The following is a 22,389-nucleotide window of genomic DNA, read 5'->3' on the forward strand; positions in this document are numbered from 1 at the left end:
TGGATCAGGTAAGTATGCACAAGATATCACAGCAGGGGAAGATGGCATTAAGTTTGTCCGACAGGGACCTTGAGGTTCTGGCAGACAGGTGGTGCAGCAATGAGGCTCTCTTCTTGGACGACCATGAGATGAGGCTACACCATCAGAGCCTAGAAGCTTGGTCTGAGATTGCTACCAGGGTCAGTGTTAATCTAGAGTAAAGAGGAATGCCAGCAAAAAAACTCAGCTACAGTAAGTGCCATGCTCTTTTCTCTGCCACCCCTCAAACTGAATCTATCACTACCACTGCACATACCTACTACCAAGGTTTATGCTTCACCACTCTGATAGTCATTAGCAACCCATTCTCTCACTCAGCACCCTTAGCCTCCCACACCACCAACCCTGCATGCCCTTTGTACTGCCTCCTCAGTTCATTGGTACATCTCACCACCCTTTACTTATATGCGCCAGTGCTAACAGGTATACATCCACTGTCATGTCACTCTTTTCTCCCTTTTTCTCTTTATCACAGGACTGCCCATAACAGGACACACATAGCCCATATAGGTAGGGTGAACGATGCCCGACAATTATATCCTCAACTCCTATAAGGAGGGAATCCTTACATCCTCACTGAAAAATACAAGGACTGCTCCTGTGGGGGACACAAAAATATCCATCCAAAAGTAAGCATCACTCTTCCATTAACCCCACTATTAATCTCAATCATGGCACACCACTGGGCATGATACCTTCTCTTTCTTCATATTTAAAGTTCTGTAAGCCTACCCATGATGTCTGTGGAGAAGCAGCCAGTTATGGAAGAACTGCACTCCTGGACATCTGAAGCTGACAGTATCAAAGATTCAGAGGAAGCATTGGCAAGATATCTCCTGTACTCCTCACCAGCCTGGACACTGACATCTCAGTGAGAACTGTAGACATAGAGTATGAGGGTACACAATGTGGTGAGCACTCCACACTTGACTAATGAAGAAATGGCTTGGGCAGCTGGCAGTCAAGATGACTGCCAGAGATCAGTCACTAGCCCAGGCAGTACATGACACTGTAGTGCCAGGCATCAGGGACATGATCAAAATATATATGGTATTTAACCATAGCCTTATACAGCCTCAGAGGTACATTTCTGTTCTTGTATTCTAGCCCCCTTGAAATAGATGCTAAAATTGCATTTGCCTTTCTAACTGTTAACAGAACCTGCACGTTAACCTTAAAAGAATTCTGAACTAGGTCTCCCAAGACCCTTTGTGCTTCAGATTTCCAAAGGCTTTTCCCATTTTGAAAATCGTCTATGCCTCCATTCTTCTTACCAAAGTGCATAAACTCACATTTTTCCACATTGTATTCCATCTGCCACTTCTTTGCCCAGGCTGCTAGTGTAACCATGCCCTTCTGCAGCATCCTCGCTTCTCAACACTATCTGTGCTTCCACCTATCCTTGTGTCATCTGCAAACCAATCAGGAATGGACTCATGCCCAGATTGTTAATTTAACATGAATAGATGTGGTCCCAACATTGAGCCTTGTGGAAGTCATGTAGTTACTGGTTGTCATCCTGAAAAAGACCCCTTCATCCCTATTCTCTGGTCTCTGCCAGTCAGCCAATCCTCTATCCGTGCCAGTACCTTTCTTCTAACACTATGTGCTCTCATTCAGCAGGGTCCTTTGCAGCACCTTGTTAACGACCTTCTGGGAATCCAAATTCTGCTCCTTTGTCTAACTGACTTGTTATCTCCTCATATAATTCTAACAGATTTGTCAGATGTGACCTCCCCTTGGCAAGCCCATGCTGACTCAGCCCTATTTTACCAAGCACTTCTGTAGAGAATGTGGTCACAGCCATTAGCTTACTATTGAACTGGGTGCCTGTCCCTGTGCACAGTGTCGCTGTTCAATGCTGGTGTGAGTCTGTGCTTCCAGAGAGCATTGTCAATGTGTAATAGAAGGGTTTGCATAGTCGTGATGTATTGGCTGATTCTGGATGCCAATGTTCGTTCCCTCCACTATCAGCATAGTAATGATGTATGGGTGTATTATTTCCAAAATGCACTGAAGCAGCAAGTATATGTGTCATTAACAGTGTCTTACAAATTTGTTTTTACAACGACGATAAAGGCAACAGGGGCACATGACTTGAAGTGCATCCCTGCTCCTTCACTGTTGGAGAGTCAAAATTTTTGAACTCCCTACTCACAACATAGTGGAAGCACCTTCGCCACAAAGTCCAGAGAAATCTGAGAATATGATTCTCTGCCACCTTCCCAAGGTCAATAAATGGTGGCCTTGCCAATGATATCCACATGGTATGAATGAAAAATATTAACATTAATTATGATGAAAATATCTATTCCTGGAGTACTGATAATGAAAGTAGGGGGCTTATGCAATTGGAACCTAGAACCTAGAGTAGTTCAAGCACAGCTACAGAGTTACACAACAACGTAAAATCTAGCACTGTAAGTTTAATGAAAATACCTATTATACATGTGGCATTGAGAAGATTATTTGTTACAACTTAAAGAAGAAAATTCAAATTTGAAGGAAGAAAATGTTGTTGTAGCTTGGTTCCTGTATGTGTACTCTATCACAAACTAGAAAACGAAAATATCACCAGAGAGTTTCAGTAATTATGAGAAACTTTAGATCTTGGCGAAAATTGAGTTAAGTTTTATCAGTTATATCCATATACAGGGTACCTATGGCTTCAAATTACAGTTTAAAATATTCAATACTGTCAAAAGTCTGATCCCTGGTGTTTCAATCGATCAGAAGGCTGAACTGCAGGAAGTGAAAGATTAAGATTTGAAATAAAATCTGAAAAAAGAATACAGCATCAGGTTAAGAGGAACTTCAAAAGAACAGAAAGGCCATTGAAAAGTGCAGCTGTCTCCAGTAAATTGCAGGAAACGAGGGAGCAATTATAATGTTGCCAAAATTTCAGTCAGCTCCAGAATTTATCAATTATTCAAATAGTCAATATACACTCAATATAAACTCTCCAGAGCTTGACAATGAAAAAAATTGGAACAATACACTGCAAGTTAAATCTACCTTCAACCAGAAAAAATTCGGAATTGTTTTTTCAAAGAATATAAGTGTGGCTTTTGTGCAAACCATCCTGAGCAGAATTGGTTACAGAATTTGGCAGCAGTTCTTGGATTTACAAATTGTTGCATTCAAACTACAAAATGACAGTCCCTGTTCTGTTAAGCCAAGTCTCTGCCTTTTCATCATTATTACTCACCGGATTATCATACATTTGTACAATTAGCTGCTTTACGCCATAAAGTGTAGGATGAGCCCAAGCAGAGGGATCCTGCCAGTGTCGATTTAAATCAAACCCCATTAAAGAGCACCTAAAGAAAGAGTAAAACATGATTTATCAAAGGAGAGCTTGTACATTTATGGCACTTTTGTTTGAGGTTTTTAAATAATAGAGTAACACTAAGTATTGGGTAGATATGTGCAATATCATCATAAATTACATAAAATTAGTTGTTTAAATTCATTTTTTAAAAATGTTCATTTTATCAGATCTTCTTAAACACTAGACCTTGAAATTCTTGTACTCTGTTTTCAGAGTTTGGAGACTATGATTCACAGCCTGCTCCATACTTATTCAGATGAAAATAAGCAGCACATTAACTTGGTGCATCAATCTACATAATTATAGCATCTGGCCAAAACAGCCCATGCTGCTCTCTTCTTTTTAATGCAACGGGCTATCTTTGCATCAATAGGAATACAAATAGCATACCTCAGAAACAGCATATTGCAACCAGCCTATTCTTCACTGTCCCTCTTAAACGGAAATTGTATATGAGAGTATTGAGGCAATCCAAATTATAGTTAACACTATAGTAGAGCGAAGGCCCTAAGGTGATAGATGCTGGAGACATTAGTAAAAAAAGGGACATAGAGATGAGGAAAGATGGAATGGTTCCATTAAGAAATCAAGAAATCAAAAGGCCAACTGTTAAAGGCTGAACTGAAGGTCTTGGCAGCAGTGTCATAAAGAAGTCTAGTGTCCTTGCAGGTGTCAATGTCTGTGAATGAACTCTCACAAGATGTTTCCTACTTACCATAACATCCAGCTCATCTGCTCTCAACAAACTACATCTCCATTACCAACCCAGCATCAGTCCCTGGCATCCATGACTCAAACCTAATATCTAGATGCACTGCTTCATCCAACCAATGATGCTAGCCTCACACTCACTTCTTGCTGTCTCCAAGTATCTCCAGCTATTCAGGTAAGGTGTACATATGACCCAAACATGTTGCAATGATACAGCTGACAATCTGCCCTCTCTCTCATAATTCAAACAAGATGAGAAAGAAACAAAAATGAACTGATGGGGTACTACAATGCCCACATCTCTTGAATCATATAGAGCAGATGATTGCTTCCATCATGGTGACAGCTGCAAGAGCCTGAAGCACCCAGTTTCATTGAGAACATTCAGAATATGTAGTATGTTCTGGAATTATTTCATTTTTCAGTTCCCAGGGCACCACTGCTCTTTGGTAAATTGAGCAAACTGCTGTTCGAATGCTCTTCAATCCATCCTTATAACTGAAGTTCCTCATCTCTGAAACTATTCTTATAAACTACTTCAGCTCTCTTTCCACTGCATTCACATCTTTCCTAATGGGCACCTCGCGCAATACACACTGTTCCAGCTGAAGTCTAATAAATGTTGTATGTAAGTTCAACATCAAGTCCTTGCTTTTGTAATCTCTGCTTATACTGTACGTTTTTCTTATTGCTCTGGTTACCTGTCCCGCCACTTTCAATTATCTGTGTAAATATAAACCAAGTCGCTCTTCTCCTGCAATTCCCCTTAGAATTGTCCCCATTATTTTATATGATTGTGCAATGTACTTCCTAAAAGACGCATCACACTACTCAGCATTGAAACTAATCTGCTACCTATCTGGCCAAACCACCTACTTGTCTGTCCTTCCTGACTTGTACACTGTTCTTCCTCTCTGTTTCTATGTCTTCCAAATTTTGCATCATCTGCAAACTGTACACCAAGATCTAGATCATTAACGTGAATATCAGGAAAAGCAATGGTCCCAATACCAACCACTGGGGATCTTCGCTAAAAAATCTTTCTCCAGCCTGAAAAATATCCATTGATCGCTCCTGTCTGTTTCTTATCACTCGGCAAATTTTGTGTCCATGTTGTTACTGACCCTTTTATTCCATGACTTTTGGAATTTAGAAGAATAAGATTCAATCTTACTGAAACATAGAAGATCCTGAGGAGAACGTACATAGTGGATGTTCTCTGTGGGACAGACTAAAACTAAGGAACACAGTTTAACATTCCGGCTCTCCTATTTTGAGATTTGTTTGTTTTGGAAAGTTGTTAGCCTCTGAAATTCTCTTCCCCAGGGAGCAGCAGTGGAAGGGTCATTGAATATTTTCATGGGTGCATTTAATAAGTTCATAATTGATAAAGGCATCAAAATAGGTAGGAAATAGAATTGAGACGATAAGCAGATTGGCCACGGTCTTATCAAATGGCAGGGCATGGCTCAGTGACCAAATAGCCCATTCCTGCTCTTAATTCCTATGTACATATGCTCCAGAAAGGTTTCTGTCACTGTCAAAGCATACCGAGGAAATGACCACCAATTGGCTACTGTCAGCGTGGCTGAAAATAGAAAGAAAGGAAGCTGCAGAGTCACATGCAGTCCAGCAGATCTGACCTTCAGCAGATTTTTAGGATTTCTGACATGGGCTCTGTGGAATGTCCTTGGCACACCAATTTCACAGAATGACAACTTTACATTCCCTTCATCAATGCCTTTCCGCCAGTGCTCTTGCATTTTCCCATCAGCTCATCAGCACAGACTGTTACCATGTAAGCTGAGGTGGTGCCATCCAAATCAAAGTATCCTACAGCTGCTTGATCTTGCAAGGTCGACTGCAGTCTTCTCACTGAAAATCAACAGCATTTGTGATGGCCAACTGAGATATATTAGAGATGTCATCTGCTTCTGCTTGGAAGCATCCCACACAAAGAAATTCAGGAACAGTCACCAGTACAGCCTCTGGCAAAAATCTGCAAACTATCAAACATTTCCACAAACTCAGACAGAAACATCAGAAATTAGTCAGTAATAATTGATGATTCCTTGCCAATAGTATTAATGTGGAGTCCTCCTGCTGTAGTGCATATTTAAGTAAGCATATCAGCTAGAGTGGTGAGGTCAAAAATTGTAGTGTTTGCATCAAATCAGCAATATATAATCTACTGTTCTGTTTTTTTCCTGCTGCATGCTCTTAGGGCCAAAACTACTGATCTTACTAAAATAGTATTTGATGGTGCTGAGCCAGAAGTGTGTGTACCCACAGTATTGATGTCATTTTGGAGCCAAAGTGGCACCTGTAGTCCTGAAACTTACAGACAAAATATCAAAGCTTAGGCAGAATTTAAAAGCAGCAGCTGTAATGTCAAGTGGATACATAGCCCATTTTGCTGCCAGAGTAGCAAATGCAGAAATTCTGCCCTGTAAAGTCATGCACACATTGCTACCTTTGTTCTTTAGTCTTCATTACCGAGTCAAAATTTAATATACAATAATCACTAGAGCCCAAGAGTTCATCTATTTCTAGATTTTTAATCATTTTGGTTGACTGCTATATGTGACTCCGTAAATTTTTCATCTTCCCTTTCCCTGATCCATTCACTTCGCTAATAAGATATTTAAATCCTTCATGATCATCACATTGTAATTCCCTGCATCTACTCCTGCTTGTCTGAACAGTTTATATCTACCTGTTCACCTTGAGCTATTGATCGATAACAGTCATGAGTAATTACTTTGTTGCTCTTATCGACATTAATTTCTACCAAATTACTTCTGCTATCTGTTTTTTTAAACATTCTTCTGACAGATGTTATGTTGTGCCTTACCAAACATGCTCACACCTCACATAATTTATTAGACTGATGTGTAGAAAACATTTGGAATTCTTTAAGTTTAGTCTTTTAACCATTTTTGACCAGATGCTGTATGATGGTAATGCAGTTAAAGTTCATAATGTCTCTGTATTGGTTTTGATCGTAAATGTCTGCACTAATATAAAAGCTTGGAAGTCTTATTTCAACAGTTACTCACTTTCCATTTTCATCCTATGTGTGTTTTTGTTTTTGTGCAGAATGACATCGACCTTACACCGGCACCATGAGATACCCATGTTTCAAATAAGTAGGTGATGCTATCATTAACATAGCAGAGAGAGGAATTTCAGACATGTTGATACCAATATTAACATAACAGAGAACAATTTCAAACAGGCATTTTATTTGTGTAAGTCTTATTATTTCAATATGCAACAGAACGTTGATAGTTGAGGATTCAGCAATGGTAATGCCATTGGATGTCATGGGACAGAGGTTAGATTGTCTTTTGTTGGAGAAGAGTTTGAGGAATTGTGAATGGTAATGTATATAGCGCAATCATTGGTGAACATCCCCATTTCTCATCTTATAAAGGTGGGAAGGTTATCGATGGAGCTGCTGAAAATGATTCGGCCTATGGCATGACCCTAAGGAACTCCTGCACAGCAGTCCTAAAACTGAGATAATTGATGTTGGATAACAACAACCATCTTGCCTTGTATCAGATATGACTCCAACCAGTGAAGAGAATGACCCCGATTCTCATTGACTCCATAGTCAATAAATGTGGAGCAGAACAAACGCAGCAGGTCAGACAGCATCAGAGAAGCAGGAAAATCAACACTTTGGGCCAAAACCATTGGTCAGTACTGGGGTGGGGCTGGGGATCCCAGAAATAAATGGGGGTTGGGGCTGTGGAAAGCTGGGTGGGATTGTAATAGGTGGATGCAGATAAGGGATTATAATGATTTGTCAGTGGGAAGGGTAGAGTGGACAGGTGAGTAGGAAGATGGGCAGGTTAGGACAATTCAGGGAATTGGAACATGACATAAGGCTGGGGGTGGACAGATTTTGAAGTTGGTGAAGTCAATATTCAAGCGCTTGGACTGTAAGCTCCCAAGGTGAAATATCAGGTATTGTTCCTCCAGTTTACGTTTGGCCTCACTCTGACAATGAAAGGGGCTAAGGATAGATATGTCACCAGGGGAATGGGAGGGGAGTTAAAATGGATGGTACCTGGAAGGTTCAGTTGGCTAATGCATGAAGAACACAGATGCTCTGTGGACCAGTCCCCAAGTCTGTGATTTATACATCGGGTGCAATAAATCAGGTTGAATGAAGTGCAGGTGAATCTCTACCTGATCTGGAAGGATTGTTTGGGGCCTTAGACAGAGATGAGAGGGGAGGTGTGGGGGCTGGTGTTGCACCTCTTACAGTTGCAGGGAAAGGTAGAGAAGTTGGTGGGGAATGTAGAGCTGACAAGGAAATCATGAAGAGAATGGTCCCTGCGGAAAGTGGACAGCAGTGGGGAAGGAAATATCTTTCTGATGGTGGGTGGTGTCTGATTATAGGGGTGGAGAGGTCAGAGAATGATATGTTGAATTTGGAGGTTGTTGGGGTGATATGTGAGGATCAGGGGGACTCCATCTTTATTGTTATGCGGGGTGAAGGGGTTTAAGGGCAGAAGTGCGGGAAATGGGGGAGATGAATTTGAGGGCGTCCGTAATTATAGAGAAGGGGAGACTACAGTCTCTAAAGTAGGAGGATATCTGATGTCCTGGAATAGGGTGCCTCATCCTGGGAGCAGGCACAGCGGATACGCAGACGGAGGAATTGGGAGTATGGGATCGCATTTCTGCAGGAAGGTGGGTGAGAGGAGGTGTAGTCGAGGTAGCTGTGGGAGTCAATGGGTTTGAAATAGATGTCAGTGTCAGTCGATTTTCAGAGACGGAGTTGGAGAGGTCCAGGAATGGGAGGGAGTTGTCAAGAAATGGTCCAGGTGAATTTAAGGGTGGGGTAGAAGATGTTAGTGAAGTTGGTGACCTGCTCGAGCTCCTCGCAGGAGCATCAGGCAAAGGGTCCTGACCCGAGACATCAAGCTTTCCTGCTCCTGTGATGCTGCTTGGCCTGCTGTGTTCATCCAGCTTCACACTGTGTTATCTCAGATTGTCCAGCATCTGCAGTTCCTACTATCTCTGTACCGATACAGTCAGCCAGTTATTTTTGCCAGGGTTACTTGATGGCAACGTTTCATCAAATGTGGCTTTAATATTAAGGGCAATCATTCTTATCTCATTCTAGAATTCAATTCTGTTGTTTTTGCTTGAATCAAGATTGTAATGGGATGAGGAGCTGAGTGACCCTGGCAGAACTCAAATTAGGTGTCAATGAGAAGATTATCGCTCAGCAAGTACTGATTTATAATACTCTTGATATCAACACTTCCCTTCACTTTACTATGATCAACTACTAGCAGACTTTGGTGTGGTATCGGACGTTTGGGGTTGCCCTGTTTTCTTTGTGTACAGGATACACCTGGACGATTTTGCACATTTTTGGGTAGATGCCAGGACTGTGGCTGCACTGGAACAGCTTGGCTACTGATGCAGCAAATTGTGGAACCCATGTCTTTGGCACTATTGCCAGAATATTACGACACATAGCCTTTGCATTATTGACTGTCTCCAATTGTTTCTTAATATCATTTGGAATGAATCAAATTGGCTGAAGACTATCATTATAGAACATAGAACATAGAACAGTACAGCACAGAACAGGCCCTTCAGCCCACAATGTTGTGCCGACCATTGATCCTCATGTATGCACCCTCAAATTTCTGTGACCATATACATGTCCAGCAGTCTCTTAAATTACCCCAATGACCTTGCTTCCACAACTGCTGCTGGCAACGCATTCCATGCTCTCACAACTCTCTGCGTAAAGAACCTGCCTCTGACATCCCCTCTATACTTTCCACCAACCAGCTTAAAACTATGACCCCTCGTGCTAGCCATTTCTGCCCTGGGAAATAGTCTCTGGCTATCAACTCTATCTATGTCTCTCATTATCTTGTATACCTCAATTAGGTCCCCTCTCCTCCTCCTTTTCTCCAATGAAAAGAGACCGAGCTCAGTCAACCTCTCTTCATAAGATAAGCCCTCCAGTCCAGGCAGCATCCTGGTAAACCTCCTCTGAACCCTCTCCAAAGCATCCACATCTTTCCTATAATAGGGCGCCCAGAACTGGACGCAGTATTCCAAGTTGATTCTAGGAATCTTTGGAACAGGCCAAGATGGATCAGCCACTCAATATTCTGCCTGGAGATTGTTGCAAATGCTCAGCTTCATCTTTTACTGTAGACTCAATCTGGCAGATGTTGTCCAAAGGAAAATTAATGGTCGGGCCTTGGTTAGTGTTGTAGAACAGAGGGACCTTGGGGTGCGGGTACATAATTCTTTGAAGTTTGTATCTCATATAGACAGGCTGATTAAAAAGGTGTTTGGCGCACTTGCCTTAATTGCTTGTTCGATTGAGAATAGGAGTTGGGAAATCATGTTGAGGTTGTACAGAACATTGGTGAGGCCTCTTCTGGAGTACATTGTTCAGTTCTGGTCACCTAGTTATAGGAAGGATATAATCAAGCTGGAGAGGGTTCAGAAGAGATTTACCAGCATGTTGCTGGGTATGGAAGGTTTGGGTTATAAAGAAAGGCTGGAGTGGCTGGGACTTTTTCACTGGAGCATAGGAGGTTGAGACGTGGCCTGAACAAAGTTTATAAAACAAAGAGATGTTTAAATACAGTTAATGGTAGTTGTCTTTTTCCTAGGGTGGGGGATTTCAAACCTGGGGGCACATTTTTAAGGCGACAGGAGAGGAAAGACATAAGGAGCAAACTTTTTACACAGAGGGTGGTTCACGTGTGGAATGAACTTCCTGGTTAAGTGGTGGATGTGAGTACAATTTCAATGTTGAAGAGACATTTGGATAAGTACATGAATAGGATATGCTTGGAGAGATATAGACCAGCAGCAGGAAGGTGGGACGAGTTTAGTTTGGGTTGAGGGATCTGTTTCCGTGCTTTATGACTCTATGATACTATGCCCCATGGCCAGCTTGATCAGTAGTGCAATTCCCAAGCCACTCTTGGTGATGGACATTGAAGTCTTTCACAGTGTCCATTCAGTACTCTAAACAATCTCAGGGCTTTCTCCAAGAGGTGTACAGGTGGTTCTCCTTTAACACAACAGTTGCGTTCTTGCATGACATTGTGCTATAGAAAATCGCTTTATAAGGAAATTGCCATAGAAAATCGCTATACCTGTGCAACAGAAAGTTCACGTTATACAAACAACATCCACTATTCATCAATTGTGTTACAGCCAATTCACGTTAATGAAGCACGCATTATAGCAGAACTACCTGTGTTGGTTCATCAGCTGAGGAGAGAGTGGGGGAGGTGGGCAGTATGTGGTAGTCAGTAGGAGGTTTCCAAGCCATATTTGATGGATGCCATGGTACATATGGGTCTGAATCAATATTGAGGAATCCCAGGGCAACTTCCTCTTGCTGTCTTTGACTGCCAGGCCTTCTGCTCAGTATGTCCTGCCCCACTAGCCCAGATGGCAGATGGTGTTGTCTGGCATATTGTGTGTATGTTATAATCCTGTGAGTATGCTACATCAGGCTGATGTTTGTCTAATCTATGAGACAGCTACTTAACAGACCATCTAATCTGATGAGACTGACTTCTCATCTGAACAACATACCACCCACAGTATTAATGTAAAATCTTAAGCAACTTATTGTTACAGTATCTTGTCACAGATGCAATTCCAAAATCCAGCATCAGCAAATGCAAACTGCCCAGCCTTCTGCCAAAAATATATTCATTGTAGCAAAACAGATTAATTCTTGAAGAAGTGCCACAGTCTGACGAAGATACAACGCAACAAATCAAATCACTCTCAACTCAACACGTACATCCATGCCTTGGAACAGAGCCTTGAAGAAAGCATTGATACTGCAAGAAAATAAACTTTTTTTACATGAAGAACAACAACTGATGCATAGATGACTGCAGTTTTTCCTATTGGAGGTCTCCAACAAGTCTCCAATACTAACAACGAAGCAGAAGCATAACCAGCTCATAGTTCTCATACACCCCAGCAGTTACATACCATAAGTTCCTTTGGACAGATCAATTGAATCACTGATAGAATAGCAGCCAAAACAGAAAATGTTAGATCACCTGCAGCTGTTCTGCTGATCCAGCAATCAAAACAAGCAAATCAGGTTAGAGACATGGGGAGCGTTAGGATTTTGTTGTTTAAAATTTTGTGAAATAACATAATCTACATTCATAATTTGAAAACTATAGAACAATTAATAAATATTTATGATGAGGCGAAAGAATTTGGGGAGGGATGATGTGTAAGGGCTTCAACCCTGGAGAAACTTCACAATGCTGTCACAGAGCATCACATCACATCACTTAACGTAAACAGCAGTGTTGATGAGATTGGAACAATTCAGGAACAAATAAGCCATACTACTATATTCAAATAGAACTGTAGAGAGACTTAAGAACTCAGGCCATGAATATATAAAGAGAAAAGATCAAAAACAAAGTTGCTGGAAAAGGTCAGAGAAAATGGGAACTGCATATGTTGGAGAATCTGAGAAAACAAAGTGTGGAGCTGGATGAACACAGCAGGCCAAGCAGCATCTTAGGAGCAGAATTTTATGCTCCTAAGATGCTGTTTGGCCTGCTGGAAAAGGTCAGCCGGTCTGGCAGCATTTGTGAAGGAGGAAACAGAGTTAACGTTTCAGGTCCACTGATCGTACCTGAGAACTGATGGTGGCTGGGAAAACATCGGGTTATGTGCAGAAAATAGGGAAGTGAGTGGGGTAGGGAGTAAATGATAGGATAGAGCCCAAAGAGAGAGAAAGGCAGTTGGATAGACAAAGGAGTTGCTCACAATCAGGCCGGGAGGATGAATAGTTGTCAATGGGGACTATTAGTGACTAACAAGGGGGGGTGTGTGTTTAATGGCAGGCTATGTGGTAACAAGGCCTGGTGTGTGGGGTAGGGGGTTGAGACATGGGAGAGTTTAGGCTGAAAAATATTGAACTCAAAATTAAGTCCAGAGGGCTGTAGGGTCCTCAAGCGAAAAATGAGATGTTGTTCCTCCAGCTTGCATTGGGCTTCGTTGGAACACTGCAGCGAGCCAGAGATAGAGATGTTGGCCAGGGAGCAGTGTGGTGCGTTGAAGTGGCAGAGAGCAAGTAGTTCAGTGGAAAGTGCCTTGACAGGGAAGAAAACCTTTCCAGTCTTTACAGGAAGTGGGGTGTGAGGGTCTATACGGGTAGCTGTGGGAGTCAGTGGGTTTGTAGGGGATATTCTCACACCCCCCTTCCTGTAAAGACTCCATCCCATTCTCTCAGTTCCTCTGTCTCCGTTGGACATGGTCAGCTGAGGCCAACTTTGACAAGGGAGCCTCTGAAATGTCCACCTTCTTCCTTAACCGAGGATTCCCCAGCTCCATTGTCGACAGGGCCCTCAACCAGGTCCAACTCATCTCCCACACTTCATCGTGCACTTCTTCTCTTCCATCCCACAACAGCGATAGGCATTCCCTTATCCTCACCTACCATCCCACCAGCATCCACATCCATAGATCATCAGATGGCATTTCCACCACCTCCAGCGAGATGCAACCGCCAGTCACATGTTCCCCTCCCGTTCTTTGTCCACCTTCCACAGAAACAGATTGTGGCATCAAAGTACATTTTCTTGCAGCACAGCATCCAGGGACTTGGAGTTTGCATGGTGGTACTGATCAGAAGGGCCTCTTCTTTCGCTACAGACACTGGACACCTCTCCTCCTTTGTACGTAATTCATCAAGGCCTCTGGAGTAGCTTTGGAAAACTTAGGACCCCAGTTTGTTCTACGTTGTGTCATTCTTCCATCATTCTTGGATATCATCAGCTCACATAGGTCTCCATCATCTCCCTTCAAGCACAGCAGGGTGGCTTTAACTGGTAAAAACTGAAAAAAAAAACTGTGGGTGCTCTAAATCGGAAATGAAAACAGAAATTGCTAGAAAACTTCAGCACGTCTGGGAGGATCTGTGGAGAGAAATCAGAGTAAACATTGCAGGTCAAGGAAGGGTCCCTTGACCCAAAAGGTTACCTCTGAGTTCCCTCCACAGATCTTGCCAGCTCTGCTGAGCTTTTCCAACAATTTCTGTTTTTGTTTCTGGTTTTAACTGGTCCTAGCCACTCACACCGCTAACTGTGTTCACTCATTCAGTTAGCGCTGACTGGATACAGTAATCATTTATAATAAACAGCACAAGCTTCCAGTCTCTGTGCATCATAATTTCATGCATAGTTTTAATGATATTAAATTCATTCCCTTATGAATTCCTACTTCACCTTGTCTTAAAGAAAATATTAGAGTAAAATCTAACAGAAGATAGAGGAATCTATTAGATTTCTATGTTAACTTGCCTGTAACTCCTCTTCTAAATCTATAACTTACCTACAGAGCCTGAGACCTTCATACGAAGTAGATCGACTTCAGTACTAAAGAGGAGTCATATCAGTCTCAAAACATTTACTGTATTCACTTTTCACAATTGCTCCCAGATCTGGTACGTTTCAACAGCATTTTTTGTTTAATTTATGATTTCTAGTATCTGCAGTATTTTGTTTCTATTACACCACTCCCGTGTTAGAACCAGCACTAATTTTTCATTATTTTTATTCTGCTCTTTTATCAAATTTGAATTATGAGCTGGAAATGACTGTTGGACTTTAGGGCAGTTTGGGTTAAAAGTAAAAGAATAGACCCAAACAAGTTTGTTTGTGATGTCAGGACTGGAGGCTAATTGCATGCTGAGCCTTGATTAAAAGATTCTTATAGACACAGTGACTCTCGTGAAGAATGTTTTACTTAAGCACCATAGCAGAAGTTGGCTTTTAACAAGGTCAATACCTGGGATTGGTTCCAGTAAGTCTCATGGAGACAGTACAATTAAGCAGTTGTCAAATGGTGACTGGGACCTCGAGGACAGTCGATCAGTCTGTCCGGGTGGAGCTCGAATTAAAGTTGATTTTTTTTCAACTATGTTTTCTGGGAGATGGTTCTGGAAGGCTGCTGAGACCACATGAAGATTTGAAAGCTCCCTGGCTAATCTGATACACTAGCTTCTAGAAGCAGAAAGAGAGAAGAAGCTGCATTAGAAGTATTGCTTCCTTTCCCTGGGTGAGCTGTGAAGGTGACATTGATCAATGTTTCCGGAAAAAACAGCCAAGAAGTCCACATTTATGCTTGTAAACAACACATCACGGAGGACATTTAACTAATCTGGCTAGTTATGTTATTTTATTTTATTTATCCCTTAACTGTGTTTGTGTGTCTATCTGTCTTTTGTGTGAATGGGGCTGTAAACAAACATTTTGGGTTTAAAGCACAGACACTAATCAGCTTACCGTGTTATGTAAGTTTCTCTCAGCTGATACTAGTTTGAATTTAATAAATGTTGTTTATTGTTTAAGGTATAAAACTGGTGTCTAAAAATTAATTATTCACAAAGTCATAGAGTCACAGATAGGGATTGGTTATTCAAAAGTCTGACTGGAGTGACTATTTGAGGGTTTTAATGGTGTAATTTGACTGTGTAGCGAATACAGAGGTAGAAAATCTGCTTTGGTTCGGCTGTCTACCTCTATATTGTAACTACTCCCTGCCTCACCATGTATCATTAACCCCAGTCTGATATTCAGAACAAAACATTGTAATAGACAGCACTGAGGTTATCCCTGCTCACTGTTAATCAGGAGTTTCTTGGTCAGTAACTGAAGGTAATGACAAATGCTCACTCAAACACAGAAATCAGGAAGTTGCTGTTTGTGTTATCCTCTTTCTCTCAGAGATTGGTTTTGAGAGAGAGGGATCGCATTCACATAAAATTGAAGGGCATAAATTTGAGGTATTTGCTCACCAGATAACCAAAAATAAACACTAGAAAATGTGAGGGTTTGTCCATTCAAGTTTAAATTAATTTTTGACAATGTGGTAGGTCTTAATTAATTTGATATACCCACTTTGGCTGAATACCTTTTTTTTAAAAACCGTGCAGATACTTCTTCAAAACTTAATTATAATTGAAGGTCTAAATAATTTTTTACATTGTTCTTTTTGTTTGTTTTACTTTAATCTTTTAATCCTGTTGTGTGTGAGTTTCTTCAAGCCTGAAATACTCTGACAATCGATCAGGATTTCCATCTTTCTGCTCTAACTTGAACAGTCTTGTTGAGTAAAGAATATGAGATTGACTGCATTATTACTCTTTTTACATATTGCATGAATATGACCTACATTGTTAAGAGCTGACTGTTAAGAGCACACTAGCTTCATGTATGTCTACTGCTAGTCCTTCTTTTCCCTGATCAAATCCCTTAGACCTCTGTGATGGATTTTTTTCTATACTTTTGGTAAAGTTACATTGCTACACTATAAGCTGTCCAAGTGTATTTGTGGCTAACACTTTGGTCTGTAGCTGGCATGCTGGCCATAAAAATTGCTAAGTCAAAGAATGATGCAACTCAAAAGGAAACCATTCAACCATTCCTGTGGTACAGCTACTGAATTAATCATGACTAATCACTCCTTGTCACACAACATCCTTTTCTACTTCAAGATTTATCTTTTTACATGCTACTACTTATTATTTTATTTCTATTCATTTGTGGGATGGGGCATCGGTGTCCGCTGCCCTTGTCCTTCTAGCCGGAAGTGGTCCTGAGCTTGGAAGGTGCTGTCTGAGGATCTTTGGTGAATTTCTGCAGTAGATAGTACACACTGCTGCTACAGAGCACTGCTACAGTGGAGGGAGTGAATGTTTGTGGATGTTGTGCCAATCAATCAGGCTGCTTTGTCCTGGATGGTGTCAAGCTTCCTGAGCGTTGTTGGGCTGCACTCATCCAGGCAGCTGGGGAGTATTCCATCACACTCCTGACTTGTGCCTCGTAGATGGTGGACAGGCTTTGAGGAGTCAGGAGGTGAGTTACTTGCTGCAGTATTCCCAGCTACTCGCCTGCTCTTGTAGCCACTGTGTTTATGTGGTGAGTCCAGTTAAGTCTCTGGTCAACGGATATTGAATCTGCCTTCACCAACCTATAATGTTAAGGACTATTAATAAATTATAAAAATACCACAAGGTAGGCAGTTGAATTTGCACCAACAGCAATTTATTACATGGGCATTCAGACCTGGAGTGACTCAAAATTCCCCTCCCCAGTCACCTGACCCATCCTGTTGAAGGGGCAGCACTCACCCCCAACTACCAACATAACACAATCCTTCATGCAGTGAATTTCAGATCACAGCAACTCGTTTAAAAACTGAGTTTGCTATTTCCTTTTGCCAATCACCTTAAATGTGTCCTCCCGGTACTGATCCTTTCACCACTACATTAATGATTCAGAACACATCAATCAAATCTTCTTCTCAACTTTCTCGAAGGAGAAAAATCATCCAGCCTCTTTAGTTACTCTACATAACTGAAGTCCCTCAGCCCTCAGAACATTCTAGTAATTCTCCTGCAATGTCTCGTATACATTGCCTTCCTTCTCTCCCCAGCATTCTTTAAATCCTATCCCCTTCCTTTTGTAGCCAAACAGGCTTAATTCCTACGCCAATTCATACATGTAATAGCTGCTTCCCCAGAACAACTTAATTCTCTTCTTTGTTATAATATAAAATCAAAAAAGAAATTCTTGGAGATACTCAACATTGATGAAGAGACCAAAAGATTAATTTTACAGGCCGGTGATATTACATTAGAACTCTCTTCAAACTATTCAAACTCCACCAGTATTGTACAGTCCTAATCTCTGCATTACAATACAACTCTTCTGTCTCTTCTGCTCCAGGTACTTGTTCTGGTTTGATTCACAACTTCTACTTGTATCAGATTGTGCCAATAAAACTGGCAATTTCCTGATGTGTAAGGCAGCCATATAGATATTGACTTTCCTGTTACTGCATCTTAGTAGCTCTTTAGGCTCTTGACCAAATCAAGGTTTATTAAAGCTATAACCCACACTACCAATAACAATTTCTACTTATTCAAGAAACTGAATGCATTTTCATATATATTTTATGTCATTGTGCTCGCTCTCAAGAAATATGTCTGAGTGCTGAGCTATATGGCATACCCATAAAACAGCAATCTAAGGAAATATTACTTCACAGCAGAGCTGGCATCATAACTGAGCACTTACTAAAATTGAAGTGCTTTGTTTTTATTTTCCTTCACTTATATATTAAAAACTAGTTACGTAAGATGCTTGATAAGGGAGCACAAATTTATGAGGTCGAATCTTCACTTTGCATTGAACTTACGAAAAATTAGATCTAACTTTAACTGCTGGGCTATTTGCATGTTAACCATCCACAGTCCCCAATTTGAATAGCATGAAAAAAATTCTAGCAATGTCATCAGTCAATGCAGGGGTAGTAGAAGGATTTTTTTGTATGAATACTCTGCTCCTGTCAGGTGACAGTTTGCTTCTTTTAAATTTTAATATGCTTATCTTAAATAATGTAATACCATTTGAGAAAACTTACCGATTACAATGTCAATCAGCAGCTTCCACACCTTATTGAAATGTGCAATTGAGTTGGGTCAGTATATAGTCGTGAAGAGTACATTCACTTCCTTTTTTCAATCTCCATTAAGACATACTATTTTGTCTGAACAGGAACTTGTTGCATAGTTTATAAAGGCACTCAATTATTAATGTTTTCTTGAGGATTCATGTTTGAAGGATTTTAGTGAGTTGTTCATTTGAAAAGATCGAAGAGACAACTGATTTTTTAAAGGGAATCACTAAAAAGACTTTGGAACATAATTCATAGTTAAAGTTAGTAAAATGTGAGGCTGGATGAACACAGCAGGCCAAGCAGCATCTCAGGAGCACAAAAGCTGACGTTTCGGGCCTAGACCCTTCATCAGAGAGGGGGATGGGGCGAGGGAACTGGAATAAATAGGGAGAGAGGGGGAGGCGGACCGAAGATGGAGAGTAAAGAAGATAGGTGGAGAAGGTGTGGGTGGGGAGGTAGGGAGGGGATAGGTCAGTCCAGGGAAGACGGACAGGTCAAGGAGGTGGGATGAGGTTAGTAGGTAGCTGGGGGTGCGGCTTGGGGTGGGAGGAAGGGATGGGTGAGAGGAAGAACCGGTTAGGGAGGCAGAGACAGGTTGGACTGGTTTTGGGATGCAGTGGGTGGGGGGGGAAGAGCTGGGCTGGTTGTGTGGTGCAGTGGGGGGAGGGGATGAACTGGGCTGGTTTAGGGATGCAGTGGGGGAAGGGGAGATTTTGAAACTGGTGAAGTCCACATTGATACCATATGGCTGCAGGGTTCCCAGGCGGAATATGAGTTGCTGTTCCTGCAACCTTCGGGTGGCATCATTGTGGCAGTGCAGGAGGCCCATGATGGACATGTCATCAAGAGAATGGGAGGGGGAGTGGAAATGGTTTGCGACTGGGAGGTGCAGTTGTTTGTTGCGAACTGAGCGGAGGTGTTCTGCAAAGCGGTCCCCAAGCCTCCGCTTGGTTTCCCCAATGTAGAGAAAGCCGCACCGGGTACAGTGGATGCAGTATACCACATTGGCAGATGTGCAGGTGAACATTAAGCAGCGGTTCACCTGCACATCTGCCAATGTGGTATACTGCATCCACTGTACCCGGTGCGGCTTTCTCTACATTGGGGAAACCAAGCGGAGGCTTGGGGACCGCTTTGCAGAACACCTCCGCTCAGTTCGCAACAAACAACTGCACCTCCCAGTCGCAAACCATTTCCACTCCCCCTCCCATTCTCTTGATGACATGTCCATCATGGGCCTCCTGCACTGCCACAATGATGCCACCCGAAGGTTGCAGGAACAGCAACTCATATTCCGCCTGGGAACCCTGCAGCCATATGGTATCAATGTGGACTTCACCAGTTTCAAAATCTCCCCTTCCCCCACTGCATCCCTAAACCAGCCCAGTTCATCCCCTCCCCCCACTGCACCACACAACCAGCCCAGCTCTTCCCCCCCACCCACTGCATCCCAAAACCAGTCCAACCTGTCTCTGCCTCCCTAACCGGTTCTTCCTCTCACCCATCCCTTCCTCCCACCCCAAGCCGCACCCCCAGCTACCTACTAACCTCATCCCACCTCCTTGACCTGTCCGTCTTCCCTGGACTGACCTATCCCCTCCCTACCTCCCCACCCACACCTTCTCCACCTATCTTCTTTACTCTCCATCTTCGGTCCGCCTCCCCCTCTCTCCCTATTTATTCCAGTTCCCTCCCCCCATCCCCCTCTCTGATGAAGGGTCTAGGCCCGAAACGTCAGCTTTTGTGCTCCTGAGATGCTGCTTGGCCTGCTGTGTTCATCCAGCCTCACATTTTACTATCTTGGAATCTCCAGCATCTGCAGTTCCCATTATCTCTCATAGTTAAAGTTAACTGCTTAGCCTTAATTATTCAAAATTACATTCTTGGGTTTATGGTTGTCAGTCATTAAGGTTTGTTTGGATTTTATTTGGAGTTCAGTTGGGGTATAGTCTGATAAGGGAGAGTTAACCTACCTAGCTCATCCTGTGCTTTTCTGAGAAAACCCTTATGAATAATCCAGTGTGATAACAGAAAAACTGATGGAGGTGTTCTTCTAAAAAGTCTCTGAATTCGCAATGAGTGCTAAATGAATTGCAGCTACAAAGACCGTCGTAACAATTGCCTGTGTTTAGTGTGTTATGAAAGCTTGGAGGAGTGCACTGCCATTGTAGTATCATTACTTCATGGGCTGCAAAACAAAATATTCAATGGCGGTTATTCTTGATTGCAAAATAGGAAAAGGCGTAGAATATTCTGAAATCTGTCATTCTGTGTGGCTAAGAAACTAATCCTGTACAGTTGTCTCTGGGGTCTTGGTAGATGCAGCTTTCTCAGGAAATACAATATTGAGAAGCTCTGTCAGTCACTTTTTCAGAATAACAGGTTTCATTTTGATCTCTATTTCGGAAACAGTGAAACTAACTGGGAAGTTCTTCCTCTTCAACTGCCTTCTTTTCACTAGATACAAAGCTTTTCACTGCTTTCAAAGGCCAAAGCAGTGATGAAGATACCTCAGAATATCTTCAACAAAATAAGTAATTATCATGAGTCACATGATTTCCAAGAAGCCTTATTTAAAACATGGCTTAAACATCTAAAGGCTTTACAGTGGCATTTTCAAACCAGCCCACATCCACACAGAACATGAAACAGATCAATTTTCCACCATCCAAAATGTTATTGAATATGAATCTATTTCATATCAAATGACACCTAGCTATGTGAGCAAGGACACCAAACACCAAAGGAAAATTATCTTGAACATTTCACACCTTAGCCTTTCCTGCATCATGAACAAATAATTTTAGGCTAAATGTTTCATTTTCAAATGTGTGTCCAATTTAGAAGGATGGATATTTATGCCTTTATATGGCCTACAGTGCAATGATCATCGTTACATTTTTGACAAATAATGTTTGTTTTCATAATAAATCACAAATTGCACGTTATTTAAAAAAACATTTTTTAAAAATTCTAAACTGAATATAAATAAAGTATAATTGGTCATAATGGTAACTGGGTAAAACATTTAAACTCATTTTGTGACCAATGTATTGGTTGGACGAGAGAGTGACAGTGTACTCTCCAATGTCTGTTGTAACTGTTTTGCAAAATACTTGATGCATTTCGAATCTTGGGTAAAGACAAAATATCAATTGATCAAATTGCACATATCTCATAGTTATTTCATCTTCATGTTTGTGGAAAAGACAGTTTGCCTACAAGAGCCCTTTTTTGCTCTTAGGGCCAGAACCTGACTAATTTGCACTTTCTGAATGTAAAATATCTAAAATGGGTTTTCTTGTGAATTTTGACACATATCTCATCATAAATCTGATATACTGCCCACAACTGTTCTGCTACTTTTATAAAAATCCATTTTGCATTGTAATGTGCAGAATATCCAGTTATTTCAAACTACTTATTTCTACAGAAAATCATATTAGTTTTGAAACCTGTAAGGCAATAAGATTTTTATGGAATAAATCACATTAGATTATAGTAAATCACATTAAAAGTTTTAAGATTTTTTTCCTTGTAATCTATAATTAAATATATTAATTATGGAAATGAAAGGGGCATTTTGAAATAAATGCTCTGGATGAACGGCTCAGAAATTTCTGAAAATGACGATATAAACTACAGGTTCATGGAAAGCCACTTTGTCTACTTGCTTGTTGCTGGTCCTCTGATGGAACAACTTCACTTAGTGCCATTCCATGTCTTTTGCTGTAGTCTTTGCAAATGTTTTCCTTTCTCAGGAAATGATCTAATTCCTTATAAAAAAAAAC

At 41.4% G+C, this 22,389-nt stretch overlaps 1 protein-coding gene across 4 annotated transcripts in view; it reads right to left on the reverse strand.

Moving 5' to 3' along the window:
* agbl4 (AGBL carboxypeptidase 4) overlaps positions 1-22,389 on the reverse strand; it is a 736,228-nt gene that overhangs the window by 125,953 nt on the left and 587,886 nt on the right. For all 4 annotated transcript variants that reach the window (XM_048538942.2, XM_048538940.2, XM_048538939.2 and 1 more), the window contains one exon: positions 3,248-3,359. In XM_048538942.2, the coding sequence (XP_048394899.1) occupies positions 3,248-3,359 (112 nt within the window). The remainder of the gene's footprint in view (positions 1-3,247; positions 3,360-22,389) is intronic.

The sequence above is a fragment of the Stegostoma tigrinum genome, chromosome 8 (genome assembly GCF_030684315.1).
Source record: "Stegostoma tigrinum isolate sSteTig4 chromosome 8, sSteTig4.hap1, whole genome shotgun sequence".
NCBI classification, from domain to species: Eukaryota; Metazoa; Chordata; class Chondrichthyes; order Orectolobiformes; family Stegostomatidae; genus Stegostoma; species Stegostoma tigrinum.